The sequence below is a fragment of the Serinus canaria genome, chromosome 1A, assembly GCF_022539315.1.
Source record: "Serinus canaria isolate serCan28SL12 chromosome 1A, serCan2020, whole genome shotgun sequence".
Taxonomy (NCBI): domain Eukaryota; kingdom Metazoa; phylum Chordata; class Aves; order Passeriformes; family Fringillidae; genus Serinus; species Serinus canaria.
The window spans coordinates 19255778-19281712 of NC_066314.1; the positions used below are offsets into that span (position 1 = coordinate 19255778).

A 25935-nucleotide genomic window follows, 5' to 3' on the forward strand; every position below is an offset into this window, starting at 1 on the left:
GAAAAACACTGTGAAATGTGGTCCCTGACTCAGAAAGTGGCTTACAATTCCCTTGCATGAAAACCGTTTAAGGATGGCAAATTATAGCAGAGCCAAAGAAGGGGGGGAATGCAGAATAGGTTACAAAAGCGTTCAGATGGGCACGGCACGGAACGGCTCAGCGGGGTGGGCGCGTAGCCACACTTGTAGCTGTTCTTGGTGCTGAAGGAGGCGACGCTCCGCGGCAGGACAGGGCACGGCACGGCACGGCACGGCACGGCTCCACGTGAATCCCCAGCTGGTCGGGGGCTGCGGCTCCGGGCCCGCCCGCCCGCGCTCGGCACCGCCCTCCCCGGCACAGCCGCTCCGCCCGGGGCGCGGTGCCGGCAGACGCGGGCCGCGGGATTTCTGAGCATGGGAAGCCAGTGAAGGCTGAGTCTGTGGCACTGGGGGAGCGGGACCGAGGGCAGGGACACAGAGGGGATCACCGGCGCGGGCCGGGTCTGTTTAATGCGGTCTCCCCCAGGGTGCGGAGCCTCGATCCCCATCCCGCCTTCCGCGGGCGGCGGAGTCGTGTCCCCCGCCACAGGATCGATGACACGGGATAAGATTCCCGACGCTTCTTGTCCCGGGCCCGGTTTTGGCTCGCAGCTCGAATGCCGGGTGGCGGAGTTCCCATTTATCCCCCGACGCCAGGGAGGTTTCGGCAGGGCGGAGCCAGGGCGATCTCAGAGGCTAAGGGACACAGCCGGGAGCACCTCCCCGGAGGGCTCTGAAGTTCGCTCCGCTCCCAGAGGCTCTGCCCAGCACACGACCATCGCACGGGGATACCCCGCACGAGCCCCGGCGCGGCCGCTCCGCCCGCCGGGAGCGCCCGCTCAGCCTCGGGGAGAAGGCGCCACCTGGAGGGCGCTGCCCGCAGCTGCACCCGCGGGCCGGCAGCGGGACGGGGCTCGAAGCCCAGGGGGCAGCGCGGCCGCCGCGTCACGCTCCTGACAGCAACCAGACCTGTTCCATCCTCCCATTTCACGCTAGTCTGAACTACTTTCCTTAAAAGGAACAATATTTTTCTTTGCTTTGCCCAGGGCTGTGTCACTTAGAACGTCATTGCTGGAAGGAGGAATTCTAAGAATGCTTAAATATGTCCAACCATATGATCATCTTTGTTGTGTGTTACTGCTTGTGCTTATGTTAAAGATCTGCCCCAGGCAAACCACGGGACTCAAACAATGTTCAATGGGTCTTTCTACAGTAACAGTGTAGGGCCAAGCAAAAAAGTCCCAAACATCATACAGTGCTCCTAAAGACACTGGGTGGGAAGTCCAGTGGCTTCAAGACAAGACATCAGTCTGCACCAGAAGCCAAGCCTGCACATACACACCCAGTCCTGTAAATTCCTGAAGAACAAGTCAGGTAAACAAACAGGTCTCTGCCTCCCTGGGCAACAGAACAGCTCAGTCTGTAAACCACTTGCTCTTGCAATCCCCTTTTCTGCAGAACAGAAGGCAGAGAGTTAGTAAGACACAGCACAGATAAAGAAACAGTGTAGAAGATGTATGTTACAACTGTGCATTACCATGTTTCGACACTGACTTTGGATTCAGAGCAGAAACATTCAGGTCAGCTTCACAGCTGCTAAGTTCTGTCTCCAATACTTATTTCTCGTTCAGAAAAAAAAAATCATTAATTTATTTATACATCTTAAAATAATCTTATTCAACAGTCCATAGTCCCAGTAACATGCTAGTCAGGCCTGTAGCTTTAAATAACTGTCCCATAATCAGACAATGAGCTCCTCATGGATATATCCACCTTTTAACCAACCATGACTTCATCTCAAAACCAAAGTATTTCAATGCTGACTGCCTCTCTATAACATTCTCATATTATGACACTGAAAGTTCAATTGTCTCTTCTCACAATATAAAGGAAAACAAAAAAAGTGGGAAAAGGAAAATTATGCAAATATGATCCTTTAGTTGAAAGAAGTCTTTTGAATATATTGGGATTTACAGCTTTATTTTGCCTTAGTGAGGCTGAAATTCTGTTTTAGGTGTTTTAAATAATTATCACAAAATAAGATGCATAGCTTAAATTAAGGATACAGAAACTAAGTTTGGCACGAGTGTTCCAACAATCACCAAGTGCTTGAATAATCAAATATTTTATCACCTAACAGACCACCTTGCCACATCACATTCTCTTCCACTGTGACTATGAGTCTTAAAGAAATTAGTTATGTTTGGATTAAAAATTATTATCAGTTTGAAAATAAACCACATCAAATAATAGGTACTAATACCTGTGGGAACATTTGTACCTCATACCCATCTCTCAACAGTTTTAGAAAGTATCTGTTCATTTATTTCACATACATGTATTTACATTAAAGGAAATTCACAACACTGAAAATACAACATTTACACATTCACAGATATACAGTTTTGCACTCTTTCCTGTGTTAAGACCAGGCACTCAGCTCTGCAATAATGACAATATCAATTTTTTGCAGATCTAACAACTGGCAGGTTTAGTGGATTTAAAGCATCATCATGCTCTGTGTATGGTGGTTATAGCCTTCAAGCTTTTAGATAGCAGATTATTTCACTGAAGAAAAATGCCTCCTGCATGGCATTTGCATAACCTTCTATAAATCATAAGCATATACATATAGTTTCTGGTTTACTGTGTTATCAGTGATCCTTACTCTACAGAGTTCAGTTATCCTTGTAGTAGTTATTAAAGTTAATTCGCAGCAGAAAGTCCTCCAGATGTGGTTGGTATCCTCTATTTACAAGCTTTGTTACCACTGGAAGAAAAGAAAAGAAATGAAGTAAGCTTCAATTAAGATTAATATTTAAATTCATCCTTGACAGCATCTGTGGCTTTTAACTTAAAAAAAAAAAAAAGCGTAATGCAGAAATCTGAGAACAAATGTATATTTATGGAATTATAAAATATTTCAAATAAATACAAAAGAAAGACTGTGTCAGTTCTAAGTGAAAGTGCATTATTCTAACAAAGCATTTCCTTATCAAGTTGCTTTCGTAGAAACAAAGAAATCACAGAATCTTTCACAATAAAGATGGTGTGCTCCTATCACAATTTCAACTGACCAGGAAGCATGTTTATCTCCTCAGGAGACCTCTGTGAAAGAAGCAGCTCTGCTGAAGTTGTCTTGAGTGAAGTTCATTGTGAGAGAGAAAACCAAAGAGAAATTCCTAGGACAAAGCCCTCACACTCTATGAATGAACACACCAACTGCTCTCAACATCCTTAATTACAAAGGAAAAAAGCCAATAGAAGCTCCCTAAGCTCACAAACATCCCATGCACCAATATCAAGGGAATCAGCAAGCAGCTGCAGCATGCAAGGAAGAAGGGGAGGTGTCTTTTTAGAAGTTAGGGCCCGAGCCAAAGCCATTGAAGTCCAGACAACTCTGTATTGGCTTTCAATGGATTCTGGATCAACCCATTGTGGAGAGAGCATTTTTCAATACATGGTGACTGAGGGTACAAGTGGAACAAGCATATATTTGTTTTGTAGTGCTTAACAAAGAGGGTGTAAAAAACTGGGTCACTCATCAGATTTCCTTACAGAATGGTCTATTAATCTCTGTCCATGAAGCAACCATAGATCTCGTAGTATGGGCTTAGGTGGCTCCCACAGGTGTTCTGACTTCCTGTAGAATTTGGAAGCAGCCATTCTAACTCATCCTGAAATATCTGGTTTTGGTCCTTTGATACCATTTTTGGACACCCTTAAAGAATAAAAAGGGCAGCTCATTTCCTTAAGAATATAGTCTGAATGAAAAAATATTCTAGTAGAATAGATCTAAGAAAAGCAGATGCACCTCCTTCAGGAATTCAAGATTTTCTAAAAAAAAGGAACCCAGATCCCACAAACCACCTTTATACTAGATGAAGGATAAGTAATGTACTGAAACACAAGCAAGATCTGAAAGACAAATGGAAGGTTACCCCTTCAGTACATTATAGCCTAAGCTGACAGTGAGATGAAATGGTAAAGGAAAGAATATTTGGCAAACAGTTGAAAAACTTGCCTGTAGCATGTGCTGGAAGGCTCTCTGAGCTTTAGTCCAACATGGGAATCGGAACTTCCAAATCTCATACCAGTGGCAAAACTCAACTATTGCATATATATCTAAAATTACTTCTGACTGGAATCTAACTATCTCTCACTGCTGCCAATAAAAAGTTTCAGAACTCAATTCCAGAGAAAAGGATAAATGTATGCATGAAAGTACAGCTAAATACCAAATACTTATTTTGTAAGTATCACCAAAAACTTACAGTTTTGAAATATCTGTTAGATTTCTTGTGCATTTTAATTGATGTACATGCAGATCTTGGCAAACCACAACAATGCAGTTGTCATTTGGGAACTATATTTCCAACATTCCCAAAGTATACAAATCTTCCTACTTTTACATTATACTACCAAAATATTCCAGTAGCCAGTTCGCCTTTTCTTCTATCTAGAATTTATGCAATTTCTTACCTTTGAATAAGAAATGGGAGTAATACTTGAAGGTATTGTAGGACTGCTGCATCAGACCAAAGTTGGGATGAACAGCCATTTGCTTCCCTGCATCGAAGCTCCACGACTGAGAGATGAGCTGGCTGCGGAACTTCAAAATGAGGCTGAAGATGCTGTGTATGATGTTCATCACAGGGGCTGCCTTCTCTGTCAACAGACCCCTAACAGAACAAAAACAGCTTCAGAAATTGGTTGATGTAATTTATTAGTTTTAAGACTACAAATACAAAGGAGTGACAACCCTTTAGGTTAAAGATAATTGCTTTAAAAAATCCCCAAGACTGCAGCCAACAAATTTTAAACAAGGTGCCTAAATTTAACACGGTTTACTTGCACTTCCAAGAAACTTCTATCTGCCCTAGAGAATCTGATTTCTAGGATGACATCTGCCTTTACAAAAGAGATGACATTTAACAACAACATGCTCTGAGTTCCTTAAACTTTAATCTTCTCTCATCCTACCACCTTCTATCTAAAGAGCAGCTCTAGGCAAGTCTTTTCTGATTAAAACTCAAAAAGAGAGACGTGAAAGGAGAAATTTCTTTTCTTGCTTATAATTTCTGTTCTGTATCATCTCACTCCATCTCACCACTTCATCATTTCAATTTACACTCTTCAAGAAGAAACCAAATAAACTCTAGCTCTTTCCATTTTAGCCACACCACCCCTCTGCCTCACATACAGTAACTAAGGAGCTAAAAGCCTGTGATTCCTAAAAGACAGGTGTCTCTTGCACTGCTCATAAATCTAGACTGAGGCATCATTTAGTCCTTTTCAAGTCCAGTCCTGGTCTGCACATGTATTAAAAGTACATACATTGTACAGGAGATGCATTTCACATTCTTCAGTAAGGCTTACTGTGCACACTACTTATGATGAATGAAACAGCAGAAATTTACAAAGGATGGAGTGAAAGAAAAAGAACTGTAGCATGTGTGCCCTTAGTTTAGAGCTGTTCTGAGTAGCTGGAAGCTTGCAGAGGCATGGTGACCAGGAGCAGGAGTCAAGGAGTCCAGGGAAATGAAAAGGATGGATAGCTGAGAAAAAGTATCAAAGTACAGACCTTGGAAGATGCCATGAAGTTTGTTTCTTACACAAGAACACTTTCATATGTAAAGACTACTTAATGTGTCACTGGCAAATACATTAGGCTAGGACTGGCCACTCCCTGAACATGCATTTGAAGTAAAAGTAAGTATGGTAGCTTGCCTGAAGATTGCTTTGTTGAGGTATTCAGCATGTGTTCTGTGAATTTCTTCCAGGTTACCCACAGAAGACAGTTTGTTTCCAAATTCACACCACGTAACATGAAGGATCTGATTAGCAATGTAACCTTGAATTACTTTCACAAAATGCTGCATCTCATGTTTATACAGCTGGAGCTGTCGAAACTGGACAGAATCTGATGCACGACTCACTAAAGCTGAAAATAAAAGCAGAAATATATTATCAGCCACAGAGACCATCTAAAATCAGAATTTTTAAAGGAATTTAGATTTTTATTAGTACAGTCTAATCCTGTTAAAAATGCCTTCAGCAGCCTTGGCTAGACAATTGCTTATATACAGTCATGTCAAACTTCAAAAGCCACAATTTTCTTAAAACATCTTCCTTTGCATTTTAAACAGGATGCTCTCTTTCACTAGTCACACTTACCAGTGCGCTTTAAGTGAAACCAAACATCCTTGAGAGTCCACACCATGTGCTTCAGCTGAAGCAAAAAGGAGAAAATCTTGTTGTATTTATTCATGCAGCTCTCAGTAATGACAATGTTAAGAGGCCAGTCAACCTACAAGAAATAACAGTGCTGATCATACTACATTTTTTGTTAGAAATTATAACATTATTTAAAATACAAGTATTTCAACAATTATTATGTATTTTAATAATGTAATGCAATAGTCAGGCTAAGTATATCCTGTAGTTTCCATTACACATTAATTTACTCCATTCTTAGATACTGCATTCTTACTAACATATTCACTTTACCATTGTTCATAAAAAGCATGGCATAACTGCAGTATTCTACCTTGCTCCATGACCTCTTACCTTGTACCTGAGCTCTAAGCAACTCAGAGCATCTGGTGCATTGGGCTTGAACATTTCTGGGAGATACTTGAGGGCAAAAGAAAGATTGGAAGCAAGCTGGGTGTCACCATGAAGACTGTACTGTAGGGCTTTATTTAGGATAGAATTAAGAACCAGTGGATTCAGCAATTCACCAGGTGTTTGTCCTGATCCAAGCTAGGGATAAAAAAAAAAAAAAAAAAAAAAACCCTAATTACACCATATTAATAAAAAGTCTTGGCTCTTGAACACAGGTGAATTAAAGCACAATGATAAAGTGGTGACTACCCTGCCTTGACTGGAAGTTTTTACTTCTGCCATAGGGACGTACAAACAGCATAGGAAGCAACTTCTGTAGTATTTTCTGTTCACAGCATGAAGGGTAATCTCATACCTACACTGATTTATTTTCATATGTCGGCTGTGGTTCAGTTCCTCCTGCAGGAAATAGAGTCTTTAGAAAGCCAGGGACCCAAGGAATTTATCTGACTTGGATCTGCCTGTCTCATCACCTCAGCACTCTCAGAGGTTTACAAATAAAGCTATTCATCAAGTATAAATCCCCAGGTGCTTTCCCTAGTTGGGTCTAAAGCATTTTCAGGACTCAGAGAAGTGCATTAACTCTCCTACAGCTGCCTATCTCCATGGGCAACCACCTATATCAACCCAGGCTGCCTGTCCTACCTTGCTGTCTTCCCCATGAACACAGCAGTAAATCATGAAAATACTGCCTCATCAGAGGGCCCAGCACTCTCTTCACATGGCCTCCCCTCTGCTCTCTAGCTGAGGATATTTAAGGTAAGAGTAGGTAGTTTGCAACACAATAGGTAGCTTTCCACTGATTTTAGCAAAAGGCAACAGGCTCTTCCAGCCTTGCTGCCAGCAGACAGGAGGGGACAGCAATAGTGCAGCAGTTTTCACAGGGAAGAGTGAAGTACCCTTCCAGGACTGCTTATCTGTCCAAGACCTTTCTTCTCCATCCTTACAACATTAACAGAATTCCTTGCTACAGACTTCTTGAGACAGTACAAAAGAGGAAAACTCCACAAGCCAGGATTCCAATTCACACCATTCTCCCATTCCCATCCAAATCAATTCAGAGGCATGAAGGCAGAGCAGACAACCCAAACACTGGAGTTAAGACAACAAAGCAAATACCTTCTCAAACAACAGGTCACTGAGTGACTGAGCAAACTCCCCATCTTCCATTAACAAAAAGTGTCTCAATGCTTCAAAATGCTTCTCTACATTGAGCTCCACAAAGTAGTAATCAACTATTGCTTTGTTCACAAGAGAAACACTAAGAATAAAAACACAGAAAAGGTATTACACTTACATGCAACTAACTTAATGTTAACATTCAGCTGTGGCTACATCAGATTAATGCTCTGGTACTTAACTCTGCTAATCTAAGATGTTATTCATTTAGGCAAAAAACACGAGACAAAAAAATCTTCATCCATTATATACCAGAATTAAAACCTACCACTTCAGATAATTGGGTTCTGAAAAATACTGGGGAAGTATTTTAAGACTGGCTGCATACAGTGATCTTTAGAATATGCTGCTGGACTTGGATCAACATTTTATCAATAGCATTCTGATCTCTGTCACCTACACAAATTAAAAGACTATTAAATCCCCAGTAAGAATACACTAATTGCAAAAACTGACACCAGATATTAGGATCTACACCACAGTCTAGTATCTAGATCTATACACAGTCTACAGTAGTGTGTAGGTATTCAATTTATCTTCAAATAATTTAACTTGCCTATCAGGGATAGGGTAATTCTGGCACCACAAAAACTCAGGCTCAGTTTTCTAAATGTGTGAATCTGTACACAGATTATTCTGGTAGCCAACTAGATGTTTAAAATTAAGTTAGACAATAATCTCTTTCTACATTGTACCAAACTTTGAGTATAGCACACTCAGAACTAGCAGAGGAAAACTTAGAGGAAAGCAGATTCTAAAAAAAGTGTGAGTAATTGTTTTCATGACAAAAGGTAATCTTGCACAAAGTAACAAAAACTTTTATTTAAAATATTATTAGATATACTAATTAAACCATCCAACATGTATGTGCTTTCCTTATATCCCAATAGTAGCAAGAACAGCTTCTATTATACTTCAAAACAGCCTTGAAGCTGGAGTTCCCACAGAAGCATGAAATATATCCTGATCAATATAAGATTTCAAGAATCAGAAGATTTATTTTACCCCCTTAGCTTTCATATTTCAAATACAAACTAGCGTACATATTATAAAGAATACCTTTTTAAAAGAACAATGAAATTAATGATGTCAAAATCACTGCTGCATAATGTACAAGACTTCCCTCTGAGCACTTATATTCCAAACAGACATTCAAATTTTTAATTTGCACATAAATGTCTAATGTTATTATAAATAATGTTATTATTTATCATGCAGATCTGAACTTTTTAATTGGACAAATGGACCATTTACTGAATTACTTCTAGAACCTAAGAGCAAATTTAAGACACCTATGTGCAACTCCTGTCTCAAAACAGAATACATTAATTGCAAAATTCCTAACAAATACTCACTGAGATACAAGTGGAGCAGTAATAGAACGTTTCATCAGCACTGGCAGAGACAAGAGCTCACTCAGCTGTACAGCAGTTTCATCTGTTGCAGACTGCACTGTAGGATCCACAGGAAATGTGTATGATCTTGGTATCACATGATGCAAGAGATGAGAAACTGGTGGTTCTGCTACATTTAAAAATATACAAACAATTTAAGTTAATAATTTAAGAAGCTTAATAATATGTTCCTATTAAACTCTGTATACAAACACCTCTAGGTTAGAAAATCATCACATCTCAAAATGTATTTCTCATCTTTGTGCCTTGGAGCAAATTGTATGGCTACTGCAGTTCATAACATTGGTAATTTAGTGGTAAGTCATAGCATTCAGCTTTCTAGCTCAAATTTACAACATCTTCTATTGATCTACTGTTCCAAAAGTTCTACTCACACATTAAATCATAACTATCTTGGTACTTTTCAATACAATACTGATCCGATAAGGCTTTCAAATAGGCTTGTTCTTTCTTCCATGCATCTTCCTCTTCGCCTTCTCTCTCCTTAGTTGTGGCTGCATTAGCTTCTGAAGATAAAGTTTCCTGAGGCACAGTATCTTGAGAAATGGCCTCTTCAGGTTCTTCTCTCTAAAATTCATTAATGGATAAATTTTATGAGAGATACTTGCTTTGTCTGTTCAGGCTTAATGTGTTCCTACAGGTAACTGCCTAGCTGTTCCAAATGAAAAGAGAAGAGCCTACTCACCTGTGTGTTTCAGACATGTAAAAACAATATGATTTTACAGTGACTACTAGATTAGGAGAGAAATTTACTACCTTAACTATCAGTCCAATTTTTCAAAAGAAAAATAAGTTATCTCAACAACCACTTTTGTTTCTTACCTGTAAGCTCTGTGAGGAATCTGGAGAAGGGTCCTTGTTGACAACATCTGCAATTATTGTAAATACAATAAAGTCAGCACTTACTTAGACCTGCTTATAATACTTGATTCATACCTCAGATCTGCTCCTAAAGTTATTCAAAATTCCTGTATAAACTATCACAACCACACCAATAACAGTGCCTCCCCATACCCCCACCCAGGTAGTTTTATGCATGTTCTCTACTTCAGGACCCTAAAGGTCCTGTTTCACAAAATTTCAGGCTAAAACTCTCATTTTTTAATGCTCTGCTTCTTGCATAGAGGAGACAAGTTTAAGCTCAAATTCTTTCCTCTGAATTCTAGGACTATATCAAAAGTAATGCAAGGAATTAAGTGGAATAAGTAAGGAAAGAAGGACCCATTTAGAAAATAAATATTCAGAGTTACTTTCACAAGCCCTTAAATAAATGCTGACTGAATAAACCTTATGTTATTTTACCTTCTTGTTTCTTTTCTATTGTATTTTCCTTTTTATCATCTTTAATATTAGCATCAGGAAAGTCTGTAACACTGCCAGATGTCTGTGACTGTGGCAAAGTCTCTTCCTTAACTTGTGATGGTTTTGCTTCCTTTCTGCTCCCTTCAGCAGGAGGTAACTCTTCACTGTACAGAAGTGTCTGAACTGTGGAGTCGGATGAAGCACCTGGAATGGCTTTACGGTGAGGTATGGGATCATTTTCTGTAGATGGGGCCCACTCCCCTATTTGGATGTTTGACTGGGATGCGTGTCCAAAGGGGCTCCAACGGGATTTCAAAGGCTCTGTATCCGAAACCAGCTCTCCAATTCTGATGTGCGACTGCGAGGCGTGCCCATGGATGTTCCAACGAGGCCTGGCTGAGGCCACTTCTGACACGTTTTCACCAACCTTGATATTGGCATCAGATGCGTGACCATGGCTGCTCCATCGAGGCCTTGCAGGAGCTACATTTGACACATACTCCCCAATCTTAATATTGGCTTCTGAAGCATGACCATGGATGTTCCACCTGGGCCTTGAGGTCTCTATCTCTGAAGCATATTCCCCAATTTTAATATGACCTTCAGAAACATGCCCATGAACATTCCATCGAGGTCGCCTAGACTCAACTTCAGAAATACAGCTGCTGCTTTTTATATGGGAATCTGAAGAATGCCCATAAGGACTTGAATGTGGCTGGTAAGTGTCCACTTGAGGTACATATTCTCCCACCCTAATGTTGGCATCAGATGCATGCCCATGAATATTCCACCGAGGCCTTCTCTCATCCACATCAAACACGTTTTCCCCAACTCTAACATGTCCCTGCCAAGCTGCAGACGGTCTGAGAACTGTACTGAAATCATACTCGCTTTGCTGATGCAATGGTGCATTGTCTTCTTTGGGTGCTCCTCTCAAGACAGGCTGACTTTCACTCACTTGCAAAGTCTCAGAAAGATCTGAGTTAATATTTTGGAATGCTTCATCTAGCAAAGATCCTTGCATCCTGACAGCAATAGACTGTTCATCTTTTGACTTTGATAAGAAATCTTCTATATTCACATTGGATTCAGGCAAGGACTCAGCACTGTATAGAGAACTGCATGGTTTCTCTGCATTTTGGAGATTGCTTTCAGATCCTGTTGCTTTAGGCTGAAAATGTTCATCAGCATTATTATTTGTTGGCTCTGGCATAGGCAGTGCTTTGCCAGCAGAAGCAGCAAAACCCTGTTCAGTCTCAGATTCTTTTCTGCCAACTGTCTCATTAGAAGGAAGAGGTTTCACAAAAGACACCTAAAAAAGAAATAATATTACACTGTATCAACCTCACATATCAACCTACTAATTAAGCTATCACTTAATTACAGGATTAAAAAATTTTCCAATTTTTCTGATGTACTGTAAGTGATAACTACTCACCTTGCTGTTACAGTGAACTTTGTGTTTACGGAACTGAGATGAACCATGAAATTAAGTCCCTTCAGGGAAACCTGGAACAGCAACTTGAAGTTTATGTAAGAAAATAAACTCACTTGTGAAGGTGGCTCTTTCTCAACAGGGGTTTTATCCAAAGCCAGTGGGCACTGTTTATAAGGAATAATATCTAATTTTTTCCTGTAGCTCCCATCTGGAAGTTTTTCAAGCATTTCCTACAAGTAAAAAAAAAAAAAAAAAAGAAAAAAGTCTTTAAGTACCAAGTATCAAATTTTCTAAATTAGACTTAAATCTTTTTAGGAAGTACCTCAATGCGTTTTTGATCTTCTGACAGAAACTTAAGACGGGCTGTTTCCAACTTGTGGCGCTGGATTTTCCATAATTTTCTTTGTTCCCTACGGGCTGCATCATCAGAAAGTTTGCTATAATGGTCAATTAATTCCTGCCTAAATGAAGGTAAAAAGAAAGCTAAGTTACAGATTTTTGTACAATCATTTTCATCTTCCCATCTAAAGAATAAGATTTTTTAGCACCCTCAGAACTGAGAACTGGTTCTTAAAATGTAGAAGCCAGAGGCTTCAGTCACAGTGAATAAACAGGTGGAAAACACAGGACTGCATTTTTAGTCAACATGTATTTCTGTAACTATTTTTAGTAGGTCACTCATTTGGCTTAAGTAACTTTAGTTTAAACAGAAGAAAGTGAAATACCAATCTAACTCCAACTGCATTTGACTTCTGCTTTGACATACAGGTGACCATTTCTGCTGTGGGCTCTGCCTTTAAATTTTAAGATGCAGTCAAATTTTTTTCCTGAAATTTTTTATTATAGCAAAACCCAGACTGCATAGGGTTGGCACAAATGAGTGGGTCCCAGATTTTATGGCCACTAACCATTTGTAACAAAATTGCTCATAGATTACCAAAAATTCTTACATCCATCGTCTAACTGCAAATACTACCCTTGTAGAACAATGTCTGTGAACTACTAGTACTGTGAATTTTAAGATGCAATTATTTTTTCCTGAGATCTTTATCACAGTTTTGAAGACAACTCAGATTCATTTACCTTGTCTTTTTTTCCAGTTCTTCTTCTAAAGCTTTCAGTCTTTTTTCTCTCTCTCTGAGCTCTCGAGCATAGCTGAAATCATCATCAATCTCCTCCTGCTTTATCGCAAGACGACGCTGCATAAATATTTAACACTTTTAAAAGCTGTTCCCAACACCAGGTGTAACACACACATCTAGAAGAAGTTCTATTTGTACACTATGAGCTACTAATTCAACTTCAGTACAACATATCCATTCATTTATTTGCCTAAGAAATACAGTCTGCCTCTAGAATCACAGAGAGATACCTCTTGGTCCTTTGCAAACTGTTCTTTCAGCTTCTGAAACTGTTCCCGTTTCTTTGCATCCAAAGCCATTCGTTCTGATATTTGCTTGTCTGTATTAAAATAAAGATACTGTTAGTTTATGTTAACAAACCCCCTAGAAAACACATAAAATGTCACTTTAACTTACCACTAATGGCTTTCAGTACTTTGCTAGCAGTTTCCCGAGCATGAGCAATTAATTCTTGTTTGGCTATTTCCATGCGCAAATCCTAAAAAAAGCCCAACAAACAAACAACAAAAAACAAGGTGGAATTTCTTCTATTATTTTAGACTTGAAATACACTCATACACAGTTGCAAAGACAGATGCACATCTTATAATGATTATTAATCAATTACTACAACAAAAATATGAATAAAACAAGTAAGTAAATGTAAAATCTACAAAATAGTCTTGAAAGTTAATACTACAGATTTTAACACAAACCAAATCCATCTGATATATAAACTAAATTGATGGAATCTGAAGGCCAGACATATCTTTGTAGACAAAATGTTCTGAAAAAACAATTAGCTATGGAAATCACAAATCTGGTTTCTAGTTAGAATTAGCTTATCTCATTTGTTAAATCAGAATCTAACAGTCTTTTCAGTAAGAGGACAAACCTCCTAATGTAAATAACTAAGATCGAAGTCTAACACTCATTTAATACATGAAAAGGGCAAAAAATATCAACACACCACTTACACTTTTAAAAGCTGTATTAAATAATTTTAATATTTATAATTTTTATTTGCTGCAATTAAAACTGCAATTTACCCATGAAAAAAATCTGACTGTAAATACAAATTCTTTAGAGGTTATAACAAATATGAAAATTGACTATTTAAAAAAAAACCACAATGAGGTATTTGTTCCTTTATTCATTTACCTTTTCCTCCTTGCTTATGGAACTGTATCGAGCAATTCTTTCCATTCGACCTACGTACACTGCACAATCTCTCTCTATTTCTTTCAGTTCTTCAAGGGAAAAAATAACTGAAATCCGGGGAACAGGTATATCTGACCAACATATATAATGCTGAAAAATGAGAAATTTCCTTTTACATACATTTTAAAAAGTGTAAAATTTTATATTACAAATTCACATTATACATTTTTTTAATTTAGTTATGCTTCAAGACACTGACACAAACCACACAGGATCTAAAGCTTCTATTAGTACAATCTTTTGGCATTTATATAATTAATTCAAAGTAGGAGACAAAGGTACAGTGGTCCACAACTTGCATCACAGGTCAAATTCTTAGAGTTCTGTCTTTGCTGCTGAAAGTCTCATACATAAATTTATACAAATCACGTTCTAAACGTCTCAAATTTTCCTACTCTAAATATCCAAATTAACTGAGCATGAGTAACTTTTGTCAGGAGAGATGCTGAATGCATCTCTCCTGACAAAAGTCAGGTATTGTTCACTTACATCCTCCATAGATCCCCACTCAGCAGGAACTCTCTAAGACAGAACTAACATCCCTACAGGAGAGACCTCTGCACAAGACAAAACTCTCAAAACCACAGCCAGTGCACACCACAGAGTGTGGTGCTATACCTGGTCTTCCTCCTCTGCCTCAACAACCCTAAATCTCTGAAGCTATTCAATTCAGTGCACAGAACAGATAACTAAGGGAAATAGATAACTTGAAGGAAAAAACCAAGCAAGTGCACAAGCACGCTCACACTGGATTCCCCCAGTCTACTGGTAAAAGCCAGAAGATGGAAGCCCAGGGCTGTATTCCTGGGAATGTATTAGCCTGAGCAGAAGGGAAGAGCCAGCTCTTGAGGGCATTATCAAAAAGGGATGAAATGTGCCTGGCACTCTGAGACAGATGGAAGATGATTGAACCTGGGTGCCATATGACCTGGGGGGAGATACTACTAAATTAGTAACACATAAAGCTGTAACTTACCATGGAGGTGATGGCTGACACTATTCTAAAGAGCCCAGTACTACTGGCACACCTGAATCAAGCTCTGGAAATGGTTATCAGAGCAGACTCAGGAGAACTGGCAGAGGGACATTTCACTTGAGGTATTAGGCTTGTATGTGACACTACAGAGCTGATAAGGAGCTGCTCTGCTCTGCTGAGACTGAGCAGCTCTGATCTTAAGGAGAACACTAGCTACCTGGGAATGTCCACAGACTTTTAGACACCTCTCTGGTTGTTCTATCTTTGGACATATGGAGAGAAGAGGGAAGACATAAAGTAGTTGAACATGTTTTTCTTAAAAAGGCTAAGAATTGTTCAGCAAAACACCAATAAACAGAACTATTTAAGCACTTCTTGAAAATGCAGTGATACAGCTGAAAGAGCTGTGCAGAACTGAGCCATGACCTGATAAAAGTGAGGCAGCTTTAAACCAGAAAGAAGTGGAAGGCACTTTTTTGAATGCATAAAACATTTCTGCTTTCAATACAAAGAAAAAAAAATACATCATGTACATTGTATACAATAAATTTGATGGTATTAAAATGTATATTTCTGCAGTGAGGTGGTAGCAAGTAGAGTGGATAATCAGCTCACAAGTAATCTGAGAGCAAGTAATTGCCCTTCTTCATCCTGCTTACATAATACCAAGTTTTGATAAAGGAGCGAACTTGCCAAAAACCTAGGCTCTTGCTCTAGAGATTAATGTAATAGGAAGGAAGCAACCCAAAACTTACCCTAGGACAGCACAATTTCAGCAAGTTTATAGTTTTCCCACATATGTATACATCATTAGCAATATGCTTAAGAAATACAGGGACACAGTCTTCTACTTCTTTTGAAATCAAAACATAACCATGAGTCCAGTAATGTTTATCTGTGTAACAAAAAGATTGGGAATACATATTTTAGTTATTTAATTAACAGCACAAATTATATAAACTCAAACTGCTCCATATATATATATACTGTACCTCTGAAACAAAGATAATCCTCATTCACCTGAATCATAAATTCTCCATAAACATCTCTGAATACACCACTATATACCCAATCATAGATAAATCTGAAAAAAAAAATTGTACAATATTGAAAATCAATCCTCTTGCATTCTCTTCTTTATTATAACCAAGGAGTTAATATGCTCTTTAAAATCCCAAAAGACACAAGATGTAGGCAGGATAAAAAGCCATCAATTAAGTGCTGTGATACTGACATTTAAATATACAGGAAATTATGGCTCTACACTTTGCTTAAACTATTTTTAATAGACTATTTTAGTGATAATTAGTTTAGATAAGAGAACAGTGCCTCAATTAAAACAATGATTTCATTCCTGCATATCAATTTACTAAATATATATAAAAAATATACAGAAAACTTTGCAGCACATCAAGGGCACAGCAAGAGAAAATCAGAAAGGATTTGTTTTAAACTGAAGTAATTTCAGCAGGGAGAAACTAAAAGGGTATAAAACAAAGATGCAATACCAAGCACTTTTCCCCCAGACCCAGAAGCATTTTTAATATACATGCAATGATGAGAACTACTTTTTTGGCATATTTATTTATGCTTTTTCATGTTTTCTCTGTGTAAGCCAAACTTCTGGAGACATAAAAAACCCACTACTTTTATACAATCTGAGGCTATAGGTAAAAAGCCTCGGAGGTCCTGGAAGAATTTTTTTTTTTAAAATTTTTACTTAACACTGTGCGACAAAGAGGAAGCATTTGACACAGCAACCACTGCTCAACTTCAAGGCTGTATGTAAAAAGTTAAGCACTTTTAAATTATTAAATCTGATGCTTCTATGATTTATTTGAGCAACAACTTGTTTTATTTAATTTCCTTCAGGTTAATAAGTGAGTGGGTAATACTTTATGCAGGTAATAGAGGCTTCCTTCCAGGGTAGTCCTGATCATGTATAATTGATGCTTCAATAGATATCTGCAGCAAATTTAGGAATCAATGCAGCAATCCAGATTTTTTTAGGTTCCATATGATGCCCTTGGTATTTCAGAAATCTGACTTCCTTCTATAAATAGCAGGGTAAGAGCTGTGAAGATATTTCAGTGAGGCTTCTGGTAAATCTGAAATTAACTTTCTCTGAAGATCATTTCATGTAGAAAGAAGAAAACACAAGAAGAGTGGCCATGGAAGGAACCTTATATTTAGAGCATTTTGACAGACTTTTGTTTTCTCTTCTAAGTACTTTTACATCTATTATGTAACATTGCAAACTGATTATAGTAGGCTACAGATATAATTCCTGTAAATAGCTATTAAAAAATTGACCATCTCTTCAGATGTCTGTAAACTAGTAATTTTTAAATTGATGAGCACTGCTTAACAAAACTGCTGCAATCCAAGGAACTCTACTTTTAATTACTCCTATTATCAGTTAGTTACATATACTTAATGAACAACAGATATTTTATTCATTTTTGCTTACTAAAAAGCCCACAACAAAAAGACAGTGGAAAAATGCATGACCTTTCTCAGTTTGTACAATAAAAGAAATTTGTCAGTTTCCAGTTTCAGGATTTTAACTGAGGTATGAGAAGAAAAAAAAAAAAAAAAAGTTCATCCAAATCTTATATTCCAGTATGAATTTCCATGACCAGCAGCAAGAATTAAGTCTTATTTACACATATTTATTTACTAATCTAGCCACACATAACCCCTTATATTGCTACTGAGCTAAGAGGGACAGAACAGCAAAATTAACTAATTTTAATATATACTGCATATACCGACATGTATTTTTTTCTGAAAATATTAAAAGCCACTGTTAAACACACAGAGTCACTCACCAGATTACCAATTCATAATACTTAAACTCAATTATGCAGAGAACAGTATGGACACACCTGGTGTATGGTTCACAGCTTGTCTTCAACAAAGACAGAAGAACTGGATAATGCTCATTGCTACAATTGTTGAGAGCCTCTTTGTACAGATATGAAAGCAATTTAACACCCTAATAAATGAAAAATATTTCAACATTAGGCAACACACTTCACAACAACTTTAACAACAAAAATACATGGCTTGACATATTTCACTAGACACAGAAGGCAGTTTCATCTCATTTCCTCCATCTATTTGAGGTTAAGATCACTTTACCTGAGCAAGTTTCCTCAAGCTCACTTTATCATTTCTAGAGTGAGATATGTTTAGAGTTGGATTCACATGACTAGAAGGCTAATTTTGAGCCCTTTGTTTATTTTAGGGATTGAAAACCCTGGACAAATTTCCAAATGTTTAAGTATCTGGAGAAAGGACTACAGTGTTTTAACTGGAGGTCCAGAATCATAGCTTTGCTCGTAGAGAAACCAGAACTAAGTATTTAATATAAAATCCAACATATTTGAAGAATATTAACATTGCAACCCAAAACAAACATAAAAATATCAAACAAAAAATCACCGTAGGAAATGAAGCACCGGCTCCACCACTGATTCCCAGTGCTGTTGTTCCAATGCCACACAGTTCAGCTAAATACCTAAAAAAAGTATTAAAACATATAGAAAAATTTCAACCAGGAGTCTCCAAGATCAGTGATGAACTTTACTGAATTTCAATATCGCACAACAATCACACTGTATATGCTGAATGATAACAGGCATAACAAAGAAATAACTGAGTATAAAGACCTTGTTTGTTTTCCCTCGAACAGTCTGGATATAAAAAAAAAAAAATCTGTACAACAGAGGAAAAATACTGATAGACTTAATAAGAATGCCCATGTAATATAGTCTTTTTCAGTGTATATGAAGAGATAGCATTTTTTCTGCAAGGAAAAGCTTAAATATTTCATACCATTCTCTTACCTGAGCTGACGACCTAATTTCCTGAATAGAAAGCTGATTGTTAGAAGACTTAAAGTAGGAGGTGTTGACAAAACACAGGCTCGGTAATATTGAAGATACTTTCTCAGTCCACTTGTGAATGCCTGGTATGAACAGAAAATATTTAAAGTCTTAATGTGAAAGTTGTTAACAGTCTGTAAACGTCTCTCATAAATTGCATCAGCATGAAAAACAAACCTTTTAGTAAAATAAATGGCATATGCAGGTAAGAGAGATGTGTACACCAAAGTAAAGGGCAAGTGAGGGTCCATGCAACTTCAGACATTGCAATGAGCCAGGTGACGCCTCTATACTCTTCACACATGCAGTGCATAGAGCCTGTAGCCATGCACAGTGAAATAAAGCATCTTGGTTCAGATTCTTTGCCTTGTCCTTTGAGGAGATCCTCATTCTCTATAATATCAACCCAGGGAAACCTGCTTCCTTACTTTTATGCCTAAACTGCAAAGCACTTTTGCCTAACTGCAAAGCACTTATCTAGAACTTTATCTAACAGAGAGACCTTCTGAACAGAAATTGAATAACATTGCTGTAAATCAAATATTCAGAATGAATAGATTTTCATAACTAATCCTAACTTAATTCTGTGCATTAGGAAGAGATTAAATCACCAGATATTACAGAGTGCACATACAGCTCAACATAATATACAGAGGACTGACATGGAAAATTTGCACTTAATTTTGAATGAAGGAAAAGTAATTAAAGCTATTCAATACCATATTTTTCTGCCTCAGTTTTTATTTTTGAAATATATATATATATATACACACAGTGTAGAAGAAAGTTCTCGTATTTTAATTTTATATATCTTTCTGTATAAATAAGTAATGTTTTTAAAGCATTTAAAAATTATAACTCTTTAGTCCACAACAGAACAACATGACTAAACAAAGGGTAACAAAGACATTTTACTGCATGTTTTACTGCAAGCAAGCCCTCAGCACAGAGAGCTGTGATTTAAATACAGCAGCACTGTTCCTTGCTGACCTGGGATGGAGCACTACACTAAAAATACTCTGCGGTTTTGCAGAACACAGAAATTCCAGCTTAACATGAAATCAGTCACCTTCTCTACCTCAGATAATTGATCCATTAAATCTAGTTGATTTAATGCAATTGTTTTACCTGAAACACAAGTCCTTTGCTGTATGAGGAATCCAAAACTGGCTGAAGAGAAAAACGACTTAGCCGTGTGTAATAGGTTCCATACTCTGCAACTTCCGAGAGCAGGTTATGCATTGTCTCTGGTGATGTTCCAGACACATACACCCCCTCCTTTATCACAAATGACTGAGCAGCCTGACAGGATATAGGGAGGAAAAAAAATAAGAAAAGGCAGGAAAATCCAACGATTTCAGAGCTGTATTCTGATTTAAAATAGTAAACACAGACAAAAATAATAGCAGACAAATTCCCAGTTTAGATATTAAGGTGACTGAGACTATATAGCTAGGACAGTGAGACAAATATTGAACTGTAGCAAAATTGGAGGAGTAGGAATGATGCCTTCAAATATACAGAATAAGACTCTTTAATTAATTCCTTAAAGAAAATCCAATTCTACAAAATTATTTACACATCTATTTTCCAAGTACTCATAAACCTATTTTCACTTTAGAGAAGTACAAATGCTCTTAGCCTATTCCAGTAACATAATTACTGCAATATATAAATACTGCCCTGTTGACATTAGGCAACATTCAACTTCTTAACACTAGTCACAACTTCAAGATCTCAGCAGAAATATATGTATTGAAGAGAAAAACTCTATGAAGGAAAAAACCAAAAAGATTTGACTAGGAAGGGCAAATAAAAATCTTCCCTACCTGATTGAGTGAAAATGTAGTGGATACCACACCAATGAGGACATTCAAGACATCCTTAACCAGTTCAGGTTCTTTCACCAGCACAAGCTGAGGAAGCTGAAGTACAGTATTAGTAAACAGTTGCAATTCCCCTTCTCGAAGTTTATAAAATTTGTCAAAAGCTTCTCTCCCAGCTTCAGTAAGATACGGCTCCTCTTTTTTACCAGGTGGGCTGTGTCAGAGTAAACACAACATTACAAGGTGATTATGTGAAAAGAAGGAAATACATGTCATACAGGAAGAAAAAAGCATTTCAGAGTTTTGCACAGACAGAATTCCTCACAGAAAAGTTACTTGTAATATGCATTTGTAAGGGAATGTGCATTCAGTCAATGAAACCATAGCTCAAACTCAGTGCAGACTACAAATATGTAGATAATTTGAACATCAGTTCAGAGACAGAATCCTTGACAGAGCTGCTTTTATGGCCCTCCCTGATGCAGTTTTCACACTAGGAAAACAAGGCCAATATATGCCATATTTCCATGGCTCATTTAATACTAATATTCAAGTAAGTTGAAGAGAAATACACTCCAACTGCTAGAATGAACTTCTATTAACATATTTTACCTCTTTACAGTGAAGATTACTATTCCCTCCAAAACAATTTCTATTTCCAATTCTTCCAAAAACTATGAATTCTAGTAGCAGGTATTACACAAAATCTGTCAAGCATATGGTCTATATATGACTCTTAGACCCTTAAAGTCTAAATAGCAGCAAGAAAAACTGTGTTGTTCTAGGAAAAAAAGCTCAAGTGGGCTACAGTGGCTTTGAAAAATTAGAACAGGGGAAGTCCTGAGTTTCTGAGCTTCTAAGGCTCAGAGATGAAAAAACACTGTTTAACAATGCAACAGCACACCACAAGATTATTATTTAAAATTACGCAAAACATACAGAGCAAGGCTTCTCCAAGAATCAGGCACAGGACTGTCCATCTGAAATTGCAGGATACCTGCCATACCTGCCTTTTATTTTGTCTTTCATTTTAGGGGAGCCAGGAACCCTTAAAAGGACTGCAGAGAGCTTTGTCTCAGATGCATCTTCTACTCAAAAGCCAAAAGAACTACAAGCCTAACTAGACCACCAAGAAATCTATTACAATTTTCTCGTTTGTCTACAGGATGAGGAAAGGAATACAATACTCTACAATACTGGGAGATATTTGTTTAATTCTTCTACTGTTCTACATTACCACTGTCTCTTTTGAAACTGAAAATATGGAGTCATTTTATACTGGGACAAATTGCATAGCATATAAGAAGTCAAAATAGTTAGAAAAATGTTGCATTTCATACAATCTGTGTTTTCTTAATCCCTTCCTTTTTTGACAAAGGTGATTTTATCTCTTCCTGCAAAACTGCTGCACTCTAAGAACCAGTTTGCTGAAATCACACAACTTTAATTCCTTTATCCCTATTAATGCAGTGTACTAAAATCCGTGAATTAGACATGCTCATTTCACTATTTATATCAAAGTCATGTGGAATTAAGATGCAATGCACCTTTACATTTTTGCATATGGTGCATAATAAGTTTACCAGTAAGATCAGACACATACTACCCAATTCTTTCCCAACATCTTCGTTTGCTGGGTCCATATGTAAGCACTGCATCCCACAAATCTATGTCTGGAGTCATGCTTGGCTCTGACTGAGAATCAGGAGTCAGATTGGATGCTGACTGGAATCCCTCATCTTCTGACTGGTCTATACTTTGGGGAACCTGTCAGAAAGAGTTCAAATGTCAGACATGAAAACATTTTACTGAAGACACATTGTTAATGAAAAAGATGTTTTGCTATCATTCGTGACCAAATGACTCTACGTGACCCGGTCTCTCACCTACCCTCCCTTTATATAAATTTTAAGTTTTTATTGTAGGCACTCTTTTAATCTGATGAGTCTCTATAGGTATTAATGCCCATACATAAAAAACAAATCACCTTCAAAATAATATACTATTTTGAAAGTTAAATTCTAAACTTTCTTCTTTGGCAAGTATATAGTGCTACAAATTGAGAATTTGTGGTATGGACATTCAACAATCGTAGCATTAACACAATCATATTGTTCTACCATTTGTTCCAGGCAAAGGTTCCAGGCCACGAGTCTTCAAATTTGTAAACATTTTGTTAACTATGACTAACTTAGCTTGTTCCCTAATTCATATGCAGAAAATCTGTAAGTGTTCAAACAGTGTATATGCCACATCCTCAACTCCCACTCAACAGGACCCATATGTGCAGAACTGTCCTCAATTTTAGTAAAAGACAATCACACCCATGTAAAAAGCAGCATATTCCTCATGAAATTGCAAATTTTCCAGTCTGATGGAAAGAGTTCAGCACTAAAAAAGCTTCTGCCTCCTCTAGGTTACAATTTACATCCACATGTGAGCACTGAATGGCACAGGGATTTTCTATTTAATGCGTTTGCCTTCAAGTTTCAGTTCAGACCCTGAATTAAAGGAATTGCAAGATCTTTCCATATGTTAAGTAAAGGGAACAAGATGAAGATCTAAGGGTAGGCTATAAATAAGCCTACCTACACACAGTAAAAATGGAAAGAAAGAAGAAAAACTCTGTAAGTGTATCTAGTACTTCTACAAGAATAAACCAGCAAAAATAAACAGAACGGACAGTAAAAGGGGAAAAAAGACACAGTAGAAACTGTACACTCTGAAAAAGTAATAGGACAATAAGAACTAGGCCATTCAGTGAAAAAAAAAAAAAAAACAGAAAAAAATGCTTTAAGAAATAACAAGTCAAGGCAACAATACAGCAAGTTAGGTAATGCAATCTGAACAGTAAAGCACATACATTCAGACAGGGATGCTTAGGCAGTCAGTCTGAGCACTGACAAGCAAGCAACAATGCAGAGCTCAACACTCAACAGACAAAGCAGGCAAAAATGCAAGCAAAAGGTTGCTGGGGTGGGAAAGGTACGGACACATTATGGGTTTTGACACAGCCACAGGGCAAGATTTTTGTTATTATACATCTCCAAAAAGCTTATCTGGTTCTCTGCAAAGGAAAGGATCCCTGCTCCATCTTAAATTCCAGTGCTGTGTGCTTCTATCAGCAATTAAACTACTACCTATGGTTTTAACTACAGTTTCAAAGGGACACATGAAAGCATGCATAGACTGGTTAGTCCAAAACAAATGATACCATACTTTAATTGCAAGTCCAGACAAATCTGCATTGTCAGGCACTGGTGGTAAATCCAGCTTGATGTCCATATCATAGGTACGGCTGTGGACAAGAGCACCGAAGAGAGAGACACGCGTTTCTTTCTCAAACTTGTCCCCAGCAGGACAGCTCTGAGAGAACAGCCCTATGGCAGGGAGCCCAGTGCCAGGGGCAGCCTCCATTATCTGAAGTGTCTGCTGGATTGCATCGTTGAACTGACATTCTTCGTTTGTTATCAGAGACTGTATGTCAGCTTCAAACACACTTACATCATAATAATCGTAACCCTGGTATTTGACATTCCTCCCAACATATTTGTTGTTCAGAAAATAGTCCTTTTTTTGTGGTACCAGCTGAGGAGGACCTGTTCCAGCAAGCTGTACTAGGAGATCTAAGACAGAATTAACTTCAGTAAATGGTAAACATTCAGCTGTTTCCAGTTCCTCCACAAGATTCTCCAGTCTATCTGCTTGAGCACCTAGGCCAGCGACTCTCAAGTTGAAAGACAGCATCAAAATTTTGTTCTTCACTGGGAGTCTCGAAACATTTGATTGTAGCTTACGAGCCTCATCTTGAAAAAGGTTCATGAACAGGGCATTATAAGCAACCCTTTTCAAATTTTGCTTAGCCCTTCTCTTGCTGATCTTCTGCCTGCCTAAATGAACCTTCCATGGCAAACCTGTCAGGTGTGCTTCACACAAGTCATTGAACAACTGTGTAATGCTCTCCATTTCAGATGAAACCGTAAGGTTTTGGCAGGTACGGTCTGGGTCTCTGATTTCATGGGAAGGAACACCTAAAAAATATCAGGAGAAGGAAGAAACTCATAAGGTGTATAAGAAATTGATGAATATGCTTTAACTTGAACTGAGACAGGCCAAAAGAAAAGAAAACTGACCTCCCACAAATTTAGAACATGAGCTATAAAAAACCCACTTTAACTTTTATCATCAGTCAAGTGATGGTGCAGGAAGCTTAATTCCAGATGCCAATTTTTTCTCGGCAGGCTGAAATAAAAGAGAAAAGATTGTCCGGATCTACCCCCGGATTCCAGCGGGAACAACTCCCCGGAGGCATCCACCACCTCCCTCCCCATGCGGTGCCTGCAGCCGCGGCAGCGCGGGCCAGAGGACGTGGGCAAGCCGCGGGCGGCGATGGTGATGGAGGCGGCCGCACGGCTGGGCTGGAGGGCACCCGCCATCCCTGGGGCGCTCCGGAGCACTCACCCACGAGAGGCGGGTGTGGGCAGCCCCGGAGGAGCAGCCGCCGGCGGGGCTCACCCTGAGCACGCAGCCGGGCCCGAGCCCGGCCAAGTCCCCCGAGCCCCCCACCACCGGCAGCGCCCCGCGGGGCTGCCCCCGCCCTTCCCGCCCCTCCGCCGCCGCCGCCGCCCGGGCCATACCTGCGGCGCTCCCCGGGCAGCGGGAGCGGGACGGAGCTACCGCCTCCTCCCGGCGCCGCCGACGTCACCCGAGCGCGACCAGGCCCGCCCCGCCCCGCCCGGCGGCCGAGGGAGCCCGCGGGGCCGGCCCTCAGCCCCGGCGCTGCCTCACGGCGGCCGAGGGAGCCCGCGGGGCCGGCCCTCAGCCCCGGCGCTGCCTCACGGCGGCCGAGGGAGCCCGCGGGGCCGGCCCTCAGCCCCGGCGCTGCCTCACGGCGGCCGAGGGAGCCCGCGGGGCCGGCCCTC

General features: G+C 39.0%; 2 protein-coding genes across 3 annotated transcripts in view; both read right to left on the bottom strand.

Annotated features, from left to right (window-relative positions):
• Positions 1-25935, bottom strand: part of HDAC10 (histone deacetylase 10) — a 480741-nt gene that overhangs the window by 437691 nt on the left and 17115 nt on the right. The window lies entirely within an intron of this gene.
• On the bottom strand, positions 1980-25763 carry TUBGCP6 (tubulin gamma complex associated protein 6). 2 transcript variants are annotated; one of them, XM_050969752.1, is made up of 27 exons: positions 25651-25684; positions 25147-25255; positions 24233-25044; positions 22617-22780; positions 21017-21227; positions 20316-20489; positions 19149-19270; positions 18745-18820; positions 18186-18295; positions 16290-16381; positions 16053-16192; positions 14262-14411; positions 13518-13599; positions 13352-13440; positions 13063-13178; positions 12302-12440; positions 12093-12209; positions 10542-11853; positions 10062-10108; positions 9614-9806; positions 9180-9348; positions 7765-7906; positions 6589-6783; positions 6196-6328; positions 5749-5962; positions 4501-4700; positions 1980-2788 (listed from the first exon to the last, which is right to left on the bottom strand). In XM_050969752.1, the coding sequence occupies exons 3-27, from the start codon at positions 24977-24979 to the stop codon at positions 2697-2699; spliced, it is 5226 nt and encodes a 1741-aa protein (XP_050825709.1). In that variant the 5' UTR covers positions 24980-25044; positions 25147-25255; positions 25651-25684; the 3' UTR covers positions 1980-2696. The 2 variants fall into 2 exon arrangements, with proteins under 2 accessions (XP_050825709.1, XP_050825710.1); XM_050969753.1 differs by lacking the exon at positions 25147-25255 and having other exon boundaries at positions 25651-25763.